The 21199-nt window shown below is 33.1% G+C and overlaps 2 protein-coding genes across 2 annotated transcripts in view; one reads left to right on the forward strand and one right to left on the reverse strand.

Annotated features, from left to right (window-relative positions):
* Nucleotides 1-943: 943 nt before the first annotated feature.
* LOC106060322 (2',5'-phosphodiesterase 12-like) lies at nucleotides 944-12906 on the reverse strand. The gene is made up of 7 exons (XM_056014408.1): nucleotides 11767-12906; nucleotides 10465-10604; nucleotides 9011-9173; nucleotides 7096-7228; nucleotides 4356-4511; nucleotides 3253-3367; nucleotides 944-1402 (listed from the first exon to the last, which is right to left on the reverse strand). Exons 1-7 carry the CDS (start codon nucleotides 12663-12665, stop codon nucleotides 1140-1142), a joined length of 1869 nt encoding a protein of 622 aa, XP_055870383.1. The 5' UTR covers nucleotides 12666-12906; the 3' UTR covers nucleotides 944-1139.
* A 2518-nt stretch (nucleotides 12907-15424) lies between these two features.
* LOC106060321 (voltage-dependent L-type calcium channel subunit beta-1-like) overlaps nucleotides 15425-21199 on the forward strand; it is a 42099-nt gene continuing 36324 nt past the window's right edge. Inside the window, exons 1-2 of the mRNA XM_056013979.1 lie at nucleotides 15425-15922; nucleotides 20993-21076. Coding sequence (XP_055869954.1) covers nucleotides 15860-15922; nucleotides 20993-21076 — 147 coding nt within the window. The 5' untranslated portion in view covers nucleotides 15425-15859. The remainder of the gene's footprint in view (nucleotides 15923-20992; nucleotides 21077-21199) is intronic.

Raw genomic sequence — 21199 nt, forward strand, 5'->3', positions numbered from 1 at the left:
AGGCATACACATGTACGAATTGTGGCAAAGTCTGCCATTCTAGAATTGGCTTGATTGGCCACACCAGATTCTGCCCCGTCTCAAGATTAAGCCAAAGCCAGTGACTCATTTGGGCGCATCCATTGCCTTTCGAGACAAAAGGAGCCATATATATTAATAGGAAGGGAAACAAGGAGGAGGGATGGCATTGAATTGGAGGGGGGGGGGGCTGCTAATGCTTGAAGTGCCAAGACTAGACTAAATGTCAATAACTCTTTCCTTAAAGTGAGATCAAGACTCAATCATGACTAGACTATTCTTACAATTACAATACATCTTCTTCTTCTAGCCAGCATTTTGCTGCTGAGCTGTCAGCTCTTTTGCAGACTGTGCCAAGACCAAGAAAAAATAGTGTGCTGTTCTCTTCAGTTGTTCAGCACTGCTGTACAGGGTGTTGGTTACAATACAAGATAATACATTTTAGAAAAAAAAAAAAAACTATGATGTATAATGTAAATAAGAATTTTTTTTTAACTTGTAGATTGTACGATAAAACATACAATGTGTAAGTTTGTGTTATACTTCTTTCACATTATTACATTTCAGCCTAAACACTACTGCAGCAAGACAGGGGATACGGCAAAGATGTAGGGGGGGGGGGGGGGAGAGAATTTGAAAGCCCCTAGGGCCCCCACTTGAAAAAGGGGGGGGGGGGGCCAAATGAGCGTTTTTTACATTAAATATTAAATATTAAGCAAAATGCAGCGCCCCCAAAGAGCTCAAGCCCCTGGGTTTCAAAATGATGGCAGATTTTTAGCTACACCAATGGGATGGGAGTGAGCAGGGTTCAAACTTGGAACAATCCCAATGACAGTACAAAACGCATACCACATAACCATGTGTCAGGTAACCATATAACATTTCTACAGTGATGTCTAGTCACAGATGAAAAATTAAAATGGGGAACATTTTTGAAATCCTTTAATTACAATATTAATAGTCTTAATAAATTATGTGACAATCTATTGTAACAAATGGCAATGTCTGATCATATTACTACTAAATACATTCTCAAGATTTACAGGTTCTTTAACTTAACACCATTAACAATACCATTACAAACACTAGATAAATAACAAAGATTTGATCAGAAGATAAACCTATCTAAACTTAAGCTCACATATCTGAGCAATATGATCGGAGGGAAACACAACACTAGGGAGGGCTTGGTGTGCAGTGACGTCCTGATGGTCTGGCATTGGGATCACACGCGTAACCTCAAGCTTGTCAGAGTCAAAGAATATGTAATCCAGAGTCTCCTTGAAGCCCCGGGTGAAGTTGGTGTAAGGTGGCACTCCACAAGCGCTGGCCATGTTGATGGGTTGTGAAAGTTCGAGGCCTGTCAAATATTCCTCAGGTCCAGCTGGGAAAAAATTTAAGCAAAGAATAAAACTCTCAGTTGTGAAAAAGAAAACACCTTTTTTTTCCACTTCTGATGACCAATAAATACAACTCAAATGCAGTGCCATGAATAATACTATCTTGGTAATTATCATACTGTTTAGTCGTTAGGTAAATGTCACGGCCTGGTTATTGTTGTAGGCGTGATGACGCGAATGTCTCTGTTGCAGGTACCTCTTCTGGTACTACTATAATGTTCTTCTTGACTAAATACTTTCTTACACGCACTAGATTTGCAAGTGCGTAATAACACTAGTACACTAAAGTCTCCAACGACAACATTTAGAATTATTGATAAACACACTGGTAGCAGACATAAATTTTATTGACACGATAATATAGTTCACAAAAGATATTGGCAACTTAAGCCATCACAAATGTAATCCAATGAAAAGAACAGCATGCTACATAATAATTACTCAGTGCTCATATAATATACCTAAGGAGATAATAACGCTCCTCTACCTACAAAGGTCCATGGTTCACTGAGGTGTCCACCTCAAGGTCAGTCCCTGACCAAACAAAAACTTGTGCTGACAGCACAGAATAGTTCAGTGACTACTAGTCACCAAATATTACAGGGGTTCTAAAACTGATACATGACAGTAAAAAACAGTATGCATAACAGCTTCACTGAGGTCTAGTTAAAAAGTGCTGAGAAGTAGTGGTGATGTTAGAAATAATAATAAATTTTAAAAAAAGAGCAGTTAGATTAACTCTGTGTAGAAAAGAGTTATTCACTTAGGGGCATGCACAGAAGAGCACTTAGAGACATGTGTAATTAGATCTTTAGTTAGAGACCTTCACAGAAGGACACATAGGGACAAGCAGAATATTCAAATTTACTTTCTGGTTGAGAAATATATGACAGTTCAAGCCAATAGTACATACAAATTGTCACATACAAATCAAGGTCATATGTTTGAAAATAGCTTGTTTTATTTGTCACTAGTGTATTTTTAGAACAGAGTAATTGGGCAGCAAGATGTTTAGATTAGTTAGTTACAACTAGGACAACATTAGCATTGTCCATTCGAAACCAAAAAATAGCTAAGATAGTTCTAGCAAAAGGTGAAAGACACAGATTGTAGAGACTATACAAGGAGATGAATTCTATATAAGGAGTTGCATTAACTGTTTCTGGGTCTCAGCCACTGTTGTAAATGTATACATATTAAATTGTATTGTTTATGAAGTTTCTTCATCATTTCACTGATTCCAAGTTCTATGTATTTATTTAAAAAGTATTTCTGTATGAAACCAAAATTGGTATCTCTGGCATTCAATTATGCTTGAAAGATCAGAAATTACTTTGAAAGGAAAAATATAGAAGATTTTAATATCACAATCTCAACCACAATCGTATAGTTTTATCTACACAATCTCATCATTGCATAAATTCTACTGATCCTACACGACTGAACCAAGAACCATCTAATAAGTTTCATGAATATATTCTAAGGAAAAATATGTTAAAAGTAATAATAGTATAATAATCAAAAATACTTTTTCCCAGATATTTACTATAAACATTTTATACACATATAAAAATGAAGGATTATTTTTATTAATTAATGACTGTTTAAAATATTTGATAGAGCTTTCACCAATTACGATATCTTTAAGGCAAAAAAAGAAATGACCAATAAAAAATTAACTTTTTTAAAGAAATTTTACAGAAATGAAATAAAATAAATTGAATCAAAAATTGTCATTGGGATTTTTGAATTACAATTTTTATTACATAAAAATTAAATTTGACTAAACAAAAGATTTTATTACACAGGAGTAATAAAAAAGAAATCAACTTACCAGAGCTCCAGTCCACATGGTCAGCTGGTACCATTTGTGCTGTCATGAGTTGATAGATTCCCAGGTGTGGGGCGCTATTAAAATCTCCACAGAAGATAATAGAGATGTCTTTATTCTGTTGGGCAAAAAGCAGAAAATACATTTTTAAAAATGTATCCAAAAGTAGATATTAACAATCTAAACATGCCTGCTTCTAAGTCCGCAACAAAGACAAGACACTTTTATTAATGATGAAGTCAGATAGGCTAAAAGACTTCAAGTATGAAGAAATTAACAAGCAAAATATAAAAAATACTTTTTAACAAAACAAGGCTTATATTAAATATAATTGTATCAATTAGTTTGGATGGGTCATGTATTATATATGATCGACTTAGACATAATAAATCAGTGCAATTAGAAATATTTTTACCAATAAATTTTTTGTTTGTCTTTTTGCTTTCTCTATGCCCTATGGTCCTAGCACTTATCTGGACCAGTTGTGAAAGGGGGAGGGAAGATGGGGGTATCTTTGTGAATGTTTACATAATCTTTTTTTTTTAAATGCATAAAAAAAATGTTCATTCAAGGCTTGAGTCTTCAAGGGGATTAATTCAACTTATAGCACCATATCTGTCAAGTATGATTTCTTTCCCTTATTTAAGATACCACAACAAAATAACTAATTACCTATAGTTAATTAATTAATTGGTTAATTTTATTATTGATTCGTGTGTTTTCAGTTAAAAGAAATAATTGTGCAAAAATTTCAGCTTAATCCGAGATTTGGTGTGGGAGAAATAACATGTACAAACTTTTTACCATACAGACACAGATGTTTCTTCAGTTTGTTGTCAAGTTATTGATATACATCTCCGGCAAGATGATTATGTTTGAGCCATTGTTAATATAAGAATAAATGTCAGGCAATAAAGGAACAGAAACCATCACAGCAAGAAGGTTTGTCTTTTAATAAGTTAAGACAGAGAGCTTTAGAGCTTTGAAGTTTGTTTTTTTTTTATTTTAATTACCACACCCCCACTGGTGCTAGACAAAGGACCTATGAAAATGAAGTGACACAATGGCTGGTCTACTAAAGGGAGAGGGAAAAAACAACAACTTACCTCTTGAATGTATGCCTCTCTGATACTCTGCAGATGCCTCAATGCAGTAACTGCATGGATGAGGCGGATGTTGCAAGCGGTTGGATGAAAGTAGAGGTGTGTGTTGGCTAGACAGACAAACTTTCCAGGAGTCTCTAAGCTTTCAACAACAGAAACCTGTTTACAGTCGACATCAAAAACCAAAAAATGAATTTTTTTTTTCACAGCAAAATATTCTATCTACATCTGTATTAGACTAGAGACTTTCAAGGCCAAAAAAAAAAATTAAATGAGAAAGAAAGAGCTTCCTCAAATTGGGGATATTTTATTTTGGTATCGTCTTCAATTTATTTTCACACAATGTTCTTTGATCTATTGATAATGTCCTTTATTTAAGAAAAAGCAGAGTTACTTTCACCATGGTCATAACTCTTTTCAGTTTGTTTTCAGGAAGAATTCAGATTTTATGTTTATGTTTGCCAGTTTTCCTTTTCATTATACAAGAAATAACGAAACTTCAACCCTCGCTGATACTCTGCAGATGCCTCAATGCAGTTACTGCATGGATGAGGCGGATGTTGCAAGCGGTTGGATGAAAGTAGAGGTGTGTGTTGGCTAGACAGACAAACTTTCCAGGAGTCTCTAAGCTTTCAACAACAGAAACCTGTTTACAGTCGACATCAAAAACCAAAAAATGAATTTTTTTTTTCACAGCAAAATATTCTATCTACATCTGTATTAGACTAAAGACTTTCAAGGCCAAAAAAAAAAAAAATTAAATGAGAAAGAAAGAGCTTCCTCAAATTGGGGATATTTTATTTTGGTATCGTCTTCAATTTATTTTCACACAATGTTCTTTGATCTATTGATAATGTCCTTTATTTAAGAAAAAGCAGAGTTACTTTCACCATGGTCATAACTCTTTTCAGTTTGTTTTCAGGAAGAATTCAGATTTTATGTTTATGTTTGCCAGTTTTCCTTTTCATTATACAAGAAATAACGAAACTTCAACCCTCGCTGATACTCTGCAGATGCCTCAATGCAGTTACTGCATGGATGAGGCGGATGTTGCAAGCGGTTGGATGAAAGTAGAGGTGTGTGTTGGCTAGACAGACAAACTTTCCAGGAGTCTCTAAGCTTTCAACAACAGAAACCTGTTTACAGTCGACATCAAAAACCAAAAAATGAATTTTTTTTTTCACAGCAAAATATTCTATCTACATCTGTATTAGACTAAAGACTTTCAAGGCCAAAAAAAAAAAAAATTAAATGAGAAAGAAAGAGCTTCCTCAAATTGGGGATATTTTATTTTGGTATCGTCTTCAATTTATTTTCACACAATGTTCTTTGATCTATTGATAATGTCCTTTATTTAAGAAAAAGCAGAGTTACTTTCACCATGGTCATAACTCTTTTCAGTTTGTTTTCAGGAAGAATTCAGATTTTATGTTTATGTTTGCCAGTTTTCCTTTTCATTATACAAGAAATAACGAAACTTCAACCCTCGCTGATACTCTGCAGATGCCTCAATGCAGTTACTGCATGGATGAGGCGGATGTTGCAAGCGGTTGGATGAAAGTAGAGGTGTGTGTTGGCTAGACAGACAAACTTTCCAGGAGTCTCTAAGCTTTCAACAACAGAAACCTGTTTACAGTCGACATCAAAAACCAAAAAATGAATTTTTTTTTTCACAGCAAAATATTCTATCTACATCTGTATTAGACTAAAGACTTTCAAGGCCAAAAAAAAAAAAAATTAAATGAGAAAGAAAGAGCTTCCTCAAATTGGGGATATTTTATTTTGGTATCGTCTTCAATTTATTTTCACACAATGTTCTTTGATCTATTAATAATGTCCTTTATTTAAGAAATAGCAGAGTTACTTTCACCATGGTCATAACTCTTTTCAGTTTGTTTTCAGGAAGAATTCAGATTTTATGTTTATGTTTGCCAGTTTTCCTTTTCATTATACAAGAAATAACGAAACTTCAACCCTAAAAAAAAAGGCAGGTGAACTGTCATATAGTAATCAAAGAAATAAACTCAAGAACATATCACCCTTGAACTTAGCAAGGGACAAATGAAAAGAGGTGAGACAAGTGTTTTGTGTGTTACTACACACAGCTGATGCACACATTGTCACCACGTTGGAGTGTGTCAGATTAAATGTGTTGAACTATTAAGAGTCAACTGTAGTTTGTCTACACATAGTTTATGCTGAAGAGTAGAATTACTCAATTTTATTTTAGATTTGCCTCTATTACAGAAGGCGCAGTGACAGAGTAATGTGATTTTTTATTTGGGATCTTTAGGGCACCTCTGAGTCCACCCAGGTGGTCATTGTGCTGGCCACATGACACCCTCATTAACCATGGGCCAAAGAAACAGATAACCTTACATTATCTGCACCATAGATTGAAAAGTCTGAAAGGGAAACTTTGAAACTTTACTCTATTTCAGAATAGCTTCATAGTACAGCCACTAAGGTAGACGATAAATATAACAAGAAAGAAATAAAACTATGGGTGACACAGAAAAAATAAAGTCGATGCCCCATCAGTGGAATAAGATACCTTTCAAAATGGAGAAATTAATAAGAAGAACAATGTATATTTCATAGATATAATTAGAGATGTCTTCTGATTCTCTTATATAGAGCTTGCATACTTTTCATCCTACTTTGAATTCTAGCTCCACTCTCCTTCCCAGTGGTTCTCAAACAGTAATCTGATATAATTATTAGTCACATGTACTACACACACCTGAAGAATGGAAGACCTTTGTTCAAGTTTTTCTTTCAGTGCTGGTACTTGGCTTACTTGAGCCCAAATGTCTGCACAGTTTGGGCTAGTAGATAAATATTCTGACAATGTTACGTCCAATTCACTTACTAGCCTGAAAAAAAAAAAGAGACATCAGTAAAATTTGCTGCTAATCTGAGACCACTGAAAACACAGTAATAAAAACAGAATTTTTGCTGTATTATACTACATAACAGGGCTATTTGGTGGATACTGTTAATCTAGACCAGTGATCCCCAAACTAATTTGACATGCTGGCCATTTTAATTTCCAACACTTGTCTCTAATACTAAATTAATTAATGGGGATATTTGACAATTATATTTTTTTACGTGTCAGAAAATAGCATCAGACTTCTATTTAAAATATGAGCAACATGTCAGTGACTCATTTTCTTGTCTCTTTTTGGTAAATATTCCAATCAATCCTACAATCTCTACGCATAGTTAAACAATTTATTTATTTGCGGGTCATATCAAGAATGCCTCAATGTTTATTTTATATGCCATTAGTCTGTTCTTGTTTTATTGGTATTTAACTCTTTCTCTCCTATTTGACAATACCATTGTTGATTTGACCCCATTAAATTAATTTTTTTTTATAAACATTAATTTGGGTTGTATAAAAAGAGCATGTATTCTCTGTCAATTCTATACCAAATAAAATATTTTCTGATAACAAAGTTATAGAAGTTTAATCATAACAGGTAAGTGAACTGCAAATGAACAAAATGAATAATTCTGTCGGGTCATTAAAATAGTTATGGAGAGAAAGAGTTAAACAGCCACACTTTCTTTATAAAACAAACATGTTGGCTTACTATCATGTTCCACAAAAAAAGTAAAGATCTGTTTACTTTTTCTGGTAGGCTCTAAATTCAGAGTCCCATTTCATAATCACACAAATGATAAAGACCATGATACCAATCCATCAGAGAAAAAGTGAGGGCCTTAACGTAGGTAAAAATACATCTTTCAACCTTTTCTTTTTGGAGGGGGGATTTTCTACACTTTGTGCAGACATTTCAGGAGGCCGGATAGAGCTGCTTTGCGGGCCAGGTCTTGCCTGCAATCCGTATTTAAGGCAACACTGATTTAGTCTATTAATTTATATTCTTCATCTGAGCCATAAGCTCTTGGCAAGGAAATTTATATCAAGAACTTAATCACTGCCAGCAAGATAACTAGCAGAAGATCCCTTTCTAGAATCTGTCTGAAAAAAAAATGTCCCAAAAAAAAAAAAAAAGCTTTAAACAATAAATAATACCCTCATAGTATCAATTTGTATCCTTTCACAGTTGAAATTTGATACAAGTCAATGATGAATTTCAAATTGTCTATTTGACATAATAATAATAATAATAATCATCATTTTATTCTAATTTTATTACCTTTTAAAAAAAATGTCTCAGTAAAGTCACAAAAGTCTTAGAAGACAACCACAATCTGTGTCATTATAACTATGTCAAGTGAGAGACTTTTGTGCATCAAGGCTAGAACCAAACATCACAAAAATTTGTTTATTCCAGACTCTGTCAGACTGTATCAGAGCTACTCATTGACTAGGGCTACGCATTGACTAGGGCTACTCATTGACTAGGGCTATGCATTCACTAGGGCTACTCATTGACTAGGGCTATGCATTCACTAGGGCTACTCATTGACTAGGCTACTCATTGACTAGGGCTACTCATTGACTAGGGCTACTCATTGACTAGGAAACATAAAAAGGATTGAGACATCTGTGTATAGTCTTTCAATGAACTTCTCTGACTGTTGTGTCTGTTCTCTCTTGTGGAATGTTAATGTTGTTTTTGAATGTCAGGAATGGGTAATAAATAGGTCAAAGAAATTTCTTAGAGACAAAAAAAACTGACCGAAATTTGTCTTGTCTGATAAAATGGCAACACCCCTCAGCTACTTGACCAGCCTTAGGTCTAAACAGTCCAAAGTATCCCAAGGCAGTGAGAGCTGGTGTTAGATGAGAATGAAAGATTGAATAATCCACTTCTTGTAAGCATAATAAGTCTCCCTTGTAACCTAAAAAGTTAAAATATTACAAATGTATTAATTTACATCAATTACTAATTGGGTGTTTTAAAAAATAAAAAGTAAAAGTCTAATAAGGCCAAGAGATTTATTGGGCAGATGATGTAATCATTATGTCTGGGAAAGGATGGGGTGTTGTTGTCAACAGTTAACAAGGGTGTCATGCTGAGAGCATAATTAGCAGCATATACCTTGTCCTAAGATCTTGAAATTTAAAAACACAGCCTTTAACAGGATTCAAATTTAAAACCCAAACCTATTGAACGACATGTTGTGCAGGAAAAAAATGGTTGGAAATAAGTGAAGGATTAGAAAAAGTCAATCAGATAATCTTCAAAGCAATTAGACTGACAACTATTACTTGACAAAAACTTTCACAATGCTTTAACTAATTTTTTCTATTCATTTAAGCATACATATGCGTTAAATCAAATCTTTTTTATCTTGGCCTTCTTCAGTCGTAGAATGACTATGGTTCATCTTGTAAAGCCCTACTTTTAAGAAACATTGCTGTCCACATATATAGCTCACCCTTCGTGGTCGAAGATGAGCAAATTTTCCAATAAAAACTAAGATGACTATAAAGTCCAATCCTCACTTTAAAAAGCCGGCCTCATATGTGGCATGAGTAGGCTTGGTCAATTGCAGATAGACCTGCTTCTTCTCTCAGCTTTTTGTTAGTTTGACACTCTTTCATGCTGGCCACTCTCCTTCCTTCATATTTCAGTGACTCTGACATTCACCTGTTCACGCCATGAGGAGCTCTGAACGGTGTCTTTATAGCGCTGGTATTGACAACCCTGGGAGCAATCAGTTCCTGTAATTAAGTTGTTTGGGAAGGTGTTTTTCTGACATGCACACTATGTGTACCGCCCATTGAAATTGGGACCTTCTTACAGTGGCATGGATACTGTTCATATTTGACAACTGTAGGATTTCAGCATTCGGTATGTCAGAACAATGAACCATATGGATTTTTCTAAGACAGCGAAGTTGGAAGGAGTTTTAAAGCATTTTGATTAGGCAGGAATATAAGGTCCAGGAGTATAAGAGTGAAGGGCGCACTACAGCACTGTAGACTTTCAGTTTTGTGGATATGCTGTCGACCACATACAATGGTGGCATTTGCTCTGGTGGTAGAGGAACCAGCCATTTTTTTTATTTGGCTCACTCCACTCCTAGAGCTGAGACGAAACACTAGGTTTAGTTATTCAACATCCCAACACAGCTAGGGATATTAAAATTGGTTTATTAAGTTATTATTCAAGCCTGCTTTACATACCAATGATTTCTTTTAACAAAAGATGTTTTCTGTAATTCATGTCTAATGCCTCCAAAGGACAATAATTGAACAGTTCCTGTCTCGCTAGATCGGTGTCTGCGTAGATCTGTGCTAGTATGTTGTAGGTCAGCACTCTAAAACTGTTTAAATAATATGTAGAACAATAAATTTAACATTATCAGTTACAGCAAAACTGTTATATGAACAGTTGTAATATTTTGTTTAAGGTAAAACCATTTTCCTTCAAAATGATAAAGAAATTCTTCTTCTTATTTCTACATTTTATTACATGCACAACTAGATTAACATATGGATACACATTAGACGTAATTTACCTGGATGTAATTAAAAAGATTTATTAAAAAGCTTATATCAACTCACTGTCTGTCTGGTAAAAAGTTTGTATACATTATTTCTCCCACACCCGATATCAGATCAACATGAAATTTTTGCATATTTATTTCTTTTACCTGACAACACAAGTATCAATAAAAAAAATTAACCAATTAGTTAATTAATTATTGGTAATTCATTATTTTGTTTGTTATCTCAAACAAGGGAAAGAATTTGTACTTGACTGAAGTGGTGATATAAGCTGAATTAGTCAGAGTCTTAGTGAACACAACATTAAAAAAAGGACAAAACTATAGAAACAATAGATAAATTATAACAATACAATCTTCAATGCTCATAGGCTCTCCACTAGCAGAGTGGTTACCATGTTGGCTTGAGCTATGAGTTTGAAATAAGGTCGTTCACCCTTTTTTTTATTATTATAAATGCTTTTTTATTGTTAGTCTAGATCTATTAAAAATTTATTTACATGATTGATCCAAACTAATTGATGCAAGTATGCTTAATATTTATAAGCTTTGTTTTTTAAATGCTTTTTTTATATAAGCTTTGTTTGTTTTTTTAAGTACTTTTTTTATTATTTTCTTATTATCAATGTCACACTTAAAGAGGCTTTAATGTCTAATATGTTTACATGCTGTTTTTAAACACCGGCAGCTAAATTCATTGCCATTAGCTTTAAAATGGAGATTTTGTTCATATAATATAATAAAAATATCTGAGCATTTAATATCATTTTAAGCAAACCTACAGTACATGTCAAATGATAATCAAATAAAAGAAAATGGTTGTGCGTAATGTAGTTAACCTATGAATGATGTTAGTAGTAGTTAAAAGAGATTCAGTACTGAAATTACAAATTAACTCCAAGTGTATCTTATTTAAGCCTAAACAAAGGAATATGACATTTTAACTTTTACCATCAGTACTCATCATACAGGTTTTTACCTTCCTTTTGGAGCCGCTTCTAATGTATGTGCATGACGCTTTTCAAAAGGACAAGGACCTGGTCCTTGAGTTACAGGAACTGTTGATATGACAGCTTCCATTTTTCCAGTAGACGCACTAAATTTTGGTACACAAACTAATAAAATATGATGTCCTAAATCTCCAACCAAAGGGGTGTAGCTGTAACTTTTTACTGCATCGCTCAGATCTACCTGACCCTTGCTAACCAATAAATTCATTTTCTGAAGATGTTTAGCTTCAAACGTTTTCCAATAAAATTCACATTCTTGAAGGTTTGCGAACTCAATCTCTATCTCGGGGAATAAAGGAAACCCTTCTAAAATGATTGTAGGCAAATTTCTTAATTTAACACTTGGTGGATTAAAATTTATAGGAATTTCTTCCTCACCAACTTTAAGAAGAGCTCCTCTCACCCAGGCGTCTTGATTACTAGTAGATAAATCAACACTTTTTCCATTTAAAATTATATCTAGAGGAATTTCTAAATAATCATTACTTTTATCAGTAGATTGGTCAACAGAAGACTCAGCATTATTTTCTGTTTCTTTCTTCTTTTTCTTTACTTTTTTGTTTAACTTTTTTGACAAATTGAGACGCAGTCTGTCCAATGTTACTTTCAGCTCTTCATTTTTCTGTCTGTTCAAATTGAATGTTTTTACTGTTCCCCGACCTTCTTTTGAGTCTGACAAATCAAGTGTTATTTGTAATCTTTCTTCGGTTTCTAAATTTCTGACGAATACAGTAGACATTTTAGTTGGAAAATAGGATAGCTTACTGGCCTGCACACTAGAGAAATTTAATTTTGATATTAAATAACGCTCTTTTGATAAAGTATTCCAAGTGTGTTTGGTGAAATAGTGCCACAACTTTGATGACATCGTTAATACAGAACCGGAAACACACTGTTGAAATTGAAAGTACGAAATAACACAGGTTTATCTAAAAATTTATTTAGATTCTAATGATTTTGCTGACACACATTTCCATTTTAAAATAAAATCTACAAATAATCTACATCTACTACATCGGCATATCTAGATCTATCTAATGTTTCCTTTATTATTTCTTTTTATGATAAACAATTACATTACATACTCTTGCTGCATGTATAGAATTACGAATTCGCTTTTTTAAATCAAGTCTTTAACACAAATTCGAATTTTTATTATTAAGTATAAGTATGAAAAGTTAAAATGTAGCCAGCATAATTAAGCTGTGCTTAAAATGACGTCTGGCCATTTAACCATTATGTAAACGGTATATTTAACCATTATATCAACGATATATTCGATATGATTGAGCTCTACGTGTTCAACAAAGTAATAACAAGATGTAGATCTAGAATCATCTTTTTTTAAGTAACGTCTGTATTTTATAAGATAAAATTAATTTAATTTACAATCATTATTCCCTATCCGAAGGCGTTTCTTATATTGAATGAGACCCCAAAACGACAATTTCGTCTATTTTTACGAGTTTTATGAGATTTCCAAGATCTCCTGGAAAATCAGGAGGCCGAGGGAATCTTTATTATAAGTTATAATGGTTTAAAATTAATTTAATAATTTACACCTTGAATTAGCGCGGGGCCTATGAAAGTGTGGGGCCTAAGGCCGGCACTGGACATATATACGATATAGTATGATCTATTTTTTTAAACGCTCAATGTAGCCTACATTGTTTTCCTACACCAAGCAGTAGACCTCTCTGTTGTACGGATGTAACGTCTGTATTATATAAGATAAGAAGATAAGATAAGATGAAACGGAGACTCTTGAAGGTAAACATATTTAAGGTTTTGTGTGGCTACATGTAGGTCTACATAGATTTTTTTTTCGAGCCCTTATCCCTCCCAATGCTTATTTTGGGACAGAGGCAAAATTTTAAGACACGTTAAAAATAAAAAGAGGATAACTCTTTTATTGTAAAAATTATTTTCTTTTTATTTCTTGGTTGTTTCCCGTTTACCATATTTTCATCATACTTAGCCACTCGTGGAGAAAAAACAAAAAGAAATACCGGTAGAATCATTACATATAGGCTGTACAAAAGTATATAGGCCTAGATGAATCGAGAAAGTTATTGGAATATGTTTCTACATATAAGAACTAACTAGATGCTACGATGTAAAGAAGGTTTATTGTAAACATGTTATAATTTTGCCAATTCATTTTCACCAATTCGAATCCCATTAAATAGTTTAACCTGGTAAGCTTATAAACTCATTTCAAATCATAATATATAGAAAAATATGAATAACACAAGATATTGAAATTTTACAAAAAGAATTAGACGAATTTTAAAAATTGGTATCAAATTAGGCTATGTCTAAAAAATACCAGTTATGAAAAGTAAAAAAAAAATCTACAACAAATAAAAACTACTTACTTTATCTACGGTAAACCAGTAACGTGACACAGACTAAAAACTCAAAAGATGTTGGTGTATTAATAAATGAATAAGTTATCATGGAATCCCCAAATTTTATGAAATCATTTAAAAATCAAGCAAAACATTAGGGCTTATTAAAAGAATTCTTTACAAATCAAGTAAGAAAATAAAAATTGAAATGATTTTTAACTTCAGTTAGGCCAATATTAGAATATGCATCCTCTATTTGGAATCCCTCAAAGAAATTAGAACAAATACAAAATAGAGCAGTGAGATTTATAACAAACGAATATTCACATTTTGTTAGAGTAACACAATCAGTAAAATCACTAACATTAGAGACACTTCAGGACAGAAGAATAAAAGTAAAGTAGCTATAATACATAAAACACTAAACCATAATTTAGGCCTACCAATAGAAAAACAAAACCTAATGAAATACTCAGAAAGATACAAAGATAGAGGCATATTTCTTATTCCATACGCTAGAAAAAATTCATACAAGTGCTCCTTCCTTCCTAGTGCCATAAGAGAATGGAATGGGTTGCCTCAATCAGCCAGGAAAACCAAGCACTTAGAAGAGTTTAAGTCACTGATAAACACGCGTGACAGATGAAATGCGTAGGGCGCAATTATATTCTTTTTAGAAGCAACGTCTGTAGCAGATAAAAGATAAGATCAAATTTAACTAATCTTGAGAGCATGTTGGTCAATTCAAGTTATTGGTTTTAGTATTCAAGTACATTTTTTGGGCCTGTGAAACATGGCAAATTGTATACGCTACATTTTCTTGTTGTTTTTTTTTTTTTGTAGGCATGCACTAATCCACTTTCAATAACAAAAATCTAAAAATCCCCAATTTACTTTGGTTTATCAATACTTTTTCAGTATAATATAAATGAGAACAAAATTGCGTTAATAAAAATTAACTAAAAAAAATATATATCTGTTGCCATTTTTTTTACGTGAATAGTTACAGACTTGTTGATTTTTTTTTATTGCTTGCAGTATGTAATAAATAATGCATTTTTCGTGCCACTTCATCGTTTTGTTAAGAGCATGTTAATATTCGGAGTTTCTCAAAATAGTATTAATTAATTAAGCTTTTATTTATTTTAACGGTAAAAGTTTTGGCCTAAAAAATCCAAACTGGCAAGAAAAGAAATACTCACGGGCTAGATGCCAGATTATTTGGCCTAGTTACACAAGTACTCACGGGGAAATACAACCAATGAGACTTAAAATAGACATTTGCTTCGCCTGTTAAAATATCTGTGTTACGATCGAAAGGAATGTACTAATATTTGTAATTTGAAAAAAATTAATTTAAGAATTCAACGTTTATTTTCACATTCTCATTGTGTTTATTCGTGATAAAATCGATTGATAACTTTAAAGTTTCCCTGCAATTGCTACTCAAAAATTGATACATTTGTCAAGGACTAGCATCCTTTCGACCTAACGTGAAGTCAACACATCCATGTTAGTGAAGAAAATTTTACTGGGACATTAATTCCAGTTTTGTAATTTCATTCATCACTTTCGTGCTATTTACTTTTCATCAACTGCTGTAGGGACATCACGCTATGTGACAGGTTTGAAGGAGTATCCTTGTGGAGCCTATTTCTATGGCTTCGATTTGGGCTAGCTGTAGTGCTAGGGTGCATCTTCAAAGCAAAAGATGGCGCTTGCATCTTCTCAGTTTCAGGAATTTGTAGAGACTGCTTTGCCTAATGTTTCACAGGTAACAACAAACATCATTCGCAATGTATTAATTTAATTATCACACTTATAATTAACTAAAGTCATATAACCAAGTTAACCCTTTATTTTCATGAGTATAAAATCCTTTTTTTCTTCTTGCAAGCCCCAGGACTTAATCTGTATACAATGATCATAGTATGATGTGTATCACATTCACAGTGTATCACTGCAGTGTATGAAGTGTAGTACTACTCCTAGTACTAGTACTACTCACTAGAGTACTAGATCTAGAAGTAGTACTAAGTACTGTGTAGGCATATAAATGATATTACTTTTATTACTATATAGTTAGATCTATTATACGATACTCTAGTATAGTCTATAGATAGGGTCTAGTTATTAGATTCTATCTAGCTCACTTCCACACAGATCTAAATTCTAAATCTAATCTTCTAAATCTATTAAATCTATTACCTTGATCTATTTACTTAGTTTAATTTCACAGTATTCATACAGCTCTAAAATCTAAATCATTGAGCAAATCTAATCTTCTATTACAATTGAATTAGTTCACTTTCACACAGCTTTAAATCTAATCTTCATTGATCACTATTAGTTCACTTCCACACAGCTCTAAATCTTATCTTCTATCACTATTAGTTCACTTCCACACAGCTCTAAATCTAATCTTCTAAGTTCTATTACTATTAATTCACTTCCACACAGCTCTAAATCTTATCTTCTATCACTATTAGTTCACTTCCACACAGCTCTAAATCTAATCTTCTAAGTTCTATTACTATTAGTTCACTTCCACACAGCTCTAAATCTTATCTTCTGTCACTATTAGTTCACTTCCACACAGCTCTAAATCTAATCTTCTATCACTATTAGTTCACTTACACACAGCTCTAAATCTAATCTTCTGTCACTATTAGTTCACTTCCACACAGCTCTAAATCTAATCTTCTATCACTATTAGTTCACTTTCACACAGCTCTAAATCTAATCTTCTATCACTATTAGTTCACTCCCACACAGCTCTAAATCTAATCTTCTATCACTATTAGTTCACTCCCACACAGCTCTAAATCTAATCTTCTATCACTATTAGTTCACTTTCACACAGCTCTAAATCTAATCTTCTATCACTATTAGTTCACTCCCACACAGCTCTAAATCTAATCTTCTATCACTATTAGTTCACTTTCACACAGCTCTAAATTTAATCTTCTATCACTATTAGTTCACTTCCACACATCTCTAAATCTAATCTTCTATCACTATTAGTACACTTTCACAGCTCTAAATCCATTTCCATTAGCCTAGTAAGTTACCACACACACACACACCAGGCATACACAATCTTATTCTCACTTCTAGATCTTCATATAGAGTCTATTTATTTGTGCCCCTCTGCCTATGGGCTAATGTGCATCAGTTATATAAATAAATAGCTTTGTTGAGTTGTTAGATTTTTCAAGCTACAAGTCTAAATTACAAGTAAAATATGCAGTAATATTCACCACTGTAGGCGAGATGGCTGACCGGTAAAGCTCTTGGCTTCCAAACTGTTGTTTGAAACCTGATGAAGACTGGGATTTTTAATTTCGTGATCTTCGGGCGCCTCTGAGTCTACCCAGCTTGAATGGGTACCTGACATTAGTTGGCGAAAGTAAAGGCAGTTGGTCGTTGTGCTGGCCACATGACACCCTCGTTAATCGTAGGCCACAGAAACAAATGACCTTTACATCATCTGACCTATAGATCACAAGATCTGAAAGGGGAACTTTTTTTTTTAATGTTCACCACTGCTAGAAGAAGTATTTTTATAGATCTATAATATTGCCATTGGCTGCCAGGTCATGTGGAATGCACTTTGAACTGTAATCTCGATAATTGAACCTGCCTGTCACCCACCTCCACTGTTTTGTAGGAGCTTTGTTCTTGGTTGTAATTATCTTCAATTCAGGATTATCAGAAACACATGAAACAAACAAAAAACTTTGTTAAAATGTTAAATTACTCCCTTTGTGTTTCTTAGTTTGATGTCATCTACTCTCTTAGTTAGATACTTAGGGTTAAGTACAGTTGCATGTCAAAGGTGGAATAGTATATATAACAGTTGACTCTTGATAGTTCAACACTTCATAATCTGACACATTCAGTAACCCAATCCCTTACTTCAATACATAAAAGAAAAATAACTTGAAATAGATTTACCAAAATATTTACTTTGTCATTTGTATTTTGCTAACAATACCTGTACGAACTAATCAGGAAAGACTTTCAATTTTGGCAGTTTTAGCTATTAAAGCAGATATTATATAGCTTCTGAGATTATATAACATACTATTAAAATAGTTAAGTTATGTAGAAGACCTCGCAAAATTTATCTCGACCTCATGAAATTTACGTCTTGCCCTGCCATTGCAATACTCATTACAAAATTAAAGTGCTTGACTTAAGACCAGAAGTGTCGTGAGTAAAAACTGGTTTTTGAACTTCAGGACTATTAGAATTTTCCAGTGTCCACCCAATTCAAGATATGTATCTCGCATTAGTTCGGGAAAGTAAATGCACTTGTTGTACTGACCACTTGACACTAAAGAAATAAATGAGCTTTATTTCATCTGCTTCATGGTCTTGAAAAGAAAAAAACATTTTTATTGAGGTTGGGACAAATAATAAAGTTACAGACAAAATTGTTTAGGGTGTTGGAAGCAAGCAAGGTTTATGCTGTTGATGTAAACAAAATATTATTTCAGTATATACATTAATTAAGAAACATTAAATGGTTCGAATAGCAGAATTAATTATAAGAGGAAAACTGAATCCAACCCCATAGTAATTTGTAAATCTAGATATATTTTTAAAGATCATTTGGAGTCAGGCCTGAGACAAATCCATGAGTGTCTTTATAAGTAATTTGTAGACACATTGCTTCATTCTGGCAAATCCTGCAATTGCTGCTGATTCTAAATTGTATTTCTTAAAGCCTAACAGATTGATATTTCTATAATAAATCTAAGAATTATATTTTGATATTAATAACAAATATCGACAATTACCACACATATTAGGTCATACAAAATAAAATGCTGTTATAACACTATTCTTCTAATTGCAGTGCCGGTTAACAAGTGTCTAATATTATTTTTATAACCAAGTTCCAATAACATATACATACCAAAATCACACACACACACACATACTTCATTGTATATTATATCTAATATATAAAGTTAAATGTAAGGAGTCTGTATGTATAGATATATCCTGCATAGAAATAAAAACCATGTGACCAATCTTGATAAGACTTGGCATAAATGTTCCTTAGATCATGGCGGAGACCATCAGTGTATGTTTATTGTCCCTCACACAACCGGAAGGCCCTAAAAATAACAAAAAATACCTAAATTTATCACTATTATAGAACGAAACTTTTTAACAAATCAGGTAAACCTGTTTTCAAAGTATTTTATTTTAGATATCAATATGTCGGCTAAACTGGCAAAACCTTTTTCACACTCTAGTTTCATTTTTTGTAATCAAAATATTTTTTTAATTTGTAGGGAACGTTTGACAGATCTAAATCTAATCCACTAGATCAGTAATATCCAAACTAAGGATAAATAAAGCTACCTATTGGCGTCCCAATCATAAGATAAAAATTGACAATCATTTTGTGCATATGAGAGGCAAAAGACCTTGCAGACAATAAGATAGCTTAGTTGGAAACAAAAGCATAAGAATATAACTAATATGGGTTCCATTGAATATTTTAGTTTTATTCAAATAGACCTAATTGCAACCTAATTATTACATTATTTGAGGATTATTACAAATTATTTAAGATTCTTGTAGGTTTCCAATAGCATTATATTTATTGGAGATCCATACAGTTAGATAGGCAACATTTAAACCTGTATTTCATCTTCACAATATTCTTACCTAAAACTTTTAGATTGCCCACACCACAACCAATGTCTCTTACTTTGACCCTGTTTTTTTGTTTTTTTTTTAGCGTAAGATAGACAATCAGATGGTATTTACACACTAGAACTAATAAACAGTGATTCTATCATATCATTTCTCTTTATATAATTAGGCAAAAAAAAAATGTACAGTTGCAAAATGGACAGTGATAACACACTTCTGATGCAGAATGATGTTTGATGCTTGTAGAGTGACACAATGGTATTTTCAGAAGTGTAATCTGGTGATCCAATTGTATGTAGGATACAGAATGCCTCTTTAAGGAAATAGAATAATTTAGTCCTTCATGTAGAGATCATGAAAAGATTGAACACACACTATATCAAGAAATAATACATGTTATAATTCAAATTTATTTAACAGTTTTTCAAATGTAGACTTAACATAGAGCTTGTAGGTTTTCTAACCGAAAGTTCTAGGAGAAACTAAATTTTAAAAAATGTCATTTCTAATTATCTTCCTTACATTGTTTACTCATTGTTATAGAAACTAGAAGCCAAATTTCTTCTTTACGTACTTCTCTGGCAACTTGGATGTGTACACTACCGAGACAAGACATGCCAAGATAGAAAAGAAATAGGACATTTATAGACATACACATTTTTTTTTTTGTTTAATAGTTCTCTTATTGTTAGTAAATGGGATGTAGGGCAGAGAGGCTAAGTATGCTTTAACTTGACTTGGCTACCCATCAAGTGGGTAGAGGTTCGACACCCAACTCAAGCATAGTTGTGTTTTTTTACTGAGCACCTGTAGGCAACACAGAAAACTTCTCCCACATACCCCCTCTCCCCACTGGTCCACAAATATATCAAGTTTCTCTATTTCCCCTTGGTGAATAATTTCTTTTAAAAAATATTGTATACAAATGAATAGAGTATGTTTTAAAATAAGTTTTATGTGTTCCTTCAAGATTTAAGGGTGCTTACATCCTATCCCAAACCTCCTGCAGAACAGCGGGGGGTGACAAAGAGAAGGTGTAACCTTGGTCCATTGTGATGGCAGTTTGACTCAACTGGAACAATATAAGAATGTGTAGCAAGAGATGAAACACTTCCATGAAAGGTTATATACATTTTAGTATGATTCTTTTTTAATATTTTGCTTGCAGGGCAAAGGAGGCAAAAGAAAAGGAAAATTTAATAAAAGATCAGATGGCAGTTTCTCTGATAGCTCCAACAGTTTTATTCGACAGGTAAGAGGACTTGAATTTTTTATTTAGTCCTTGCAAGTTAGTCTTTCAGAAAGTAGTCAAATAAATCGAACCAGCTGATAATTTTGACTGACTCCGAAAGTATCTATGCATTCTTGCAAAATA

The sequence above is a fragment of the Biomphalaria glabrata genome, chromosome 16, assembly GCF_947242115.1.
Source record: "Biomphalaria glabrata chromosome 16, xgBioGlab47.1, whole genome shotgun sequence".
In the NCBI taxonomy this organism is placed as follows: domain Eukaryota; kingdom Metazoa; phylum Mollusca; class Gastropoda; family Planorbidae; genus Biomphalaria; species Biomphalaria glabrata.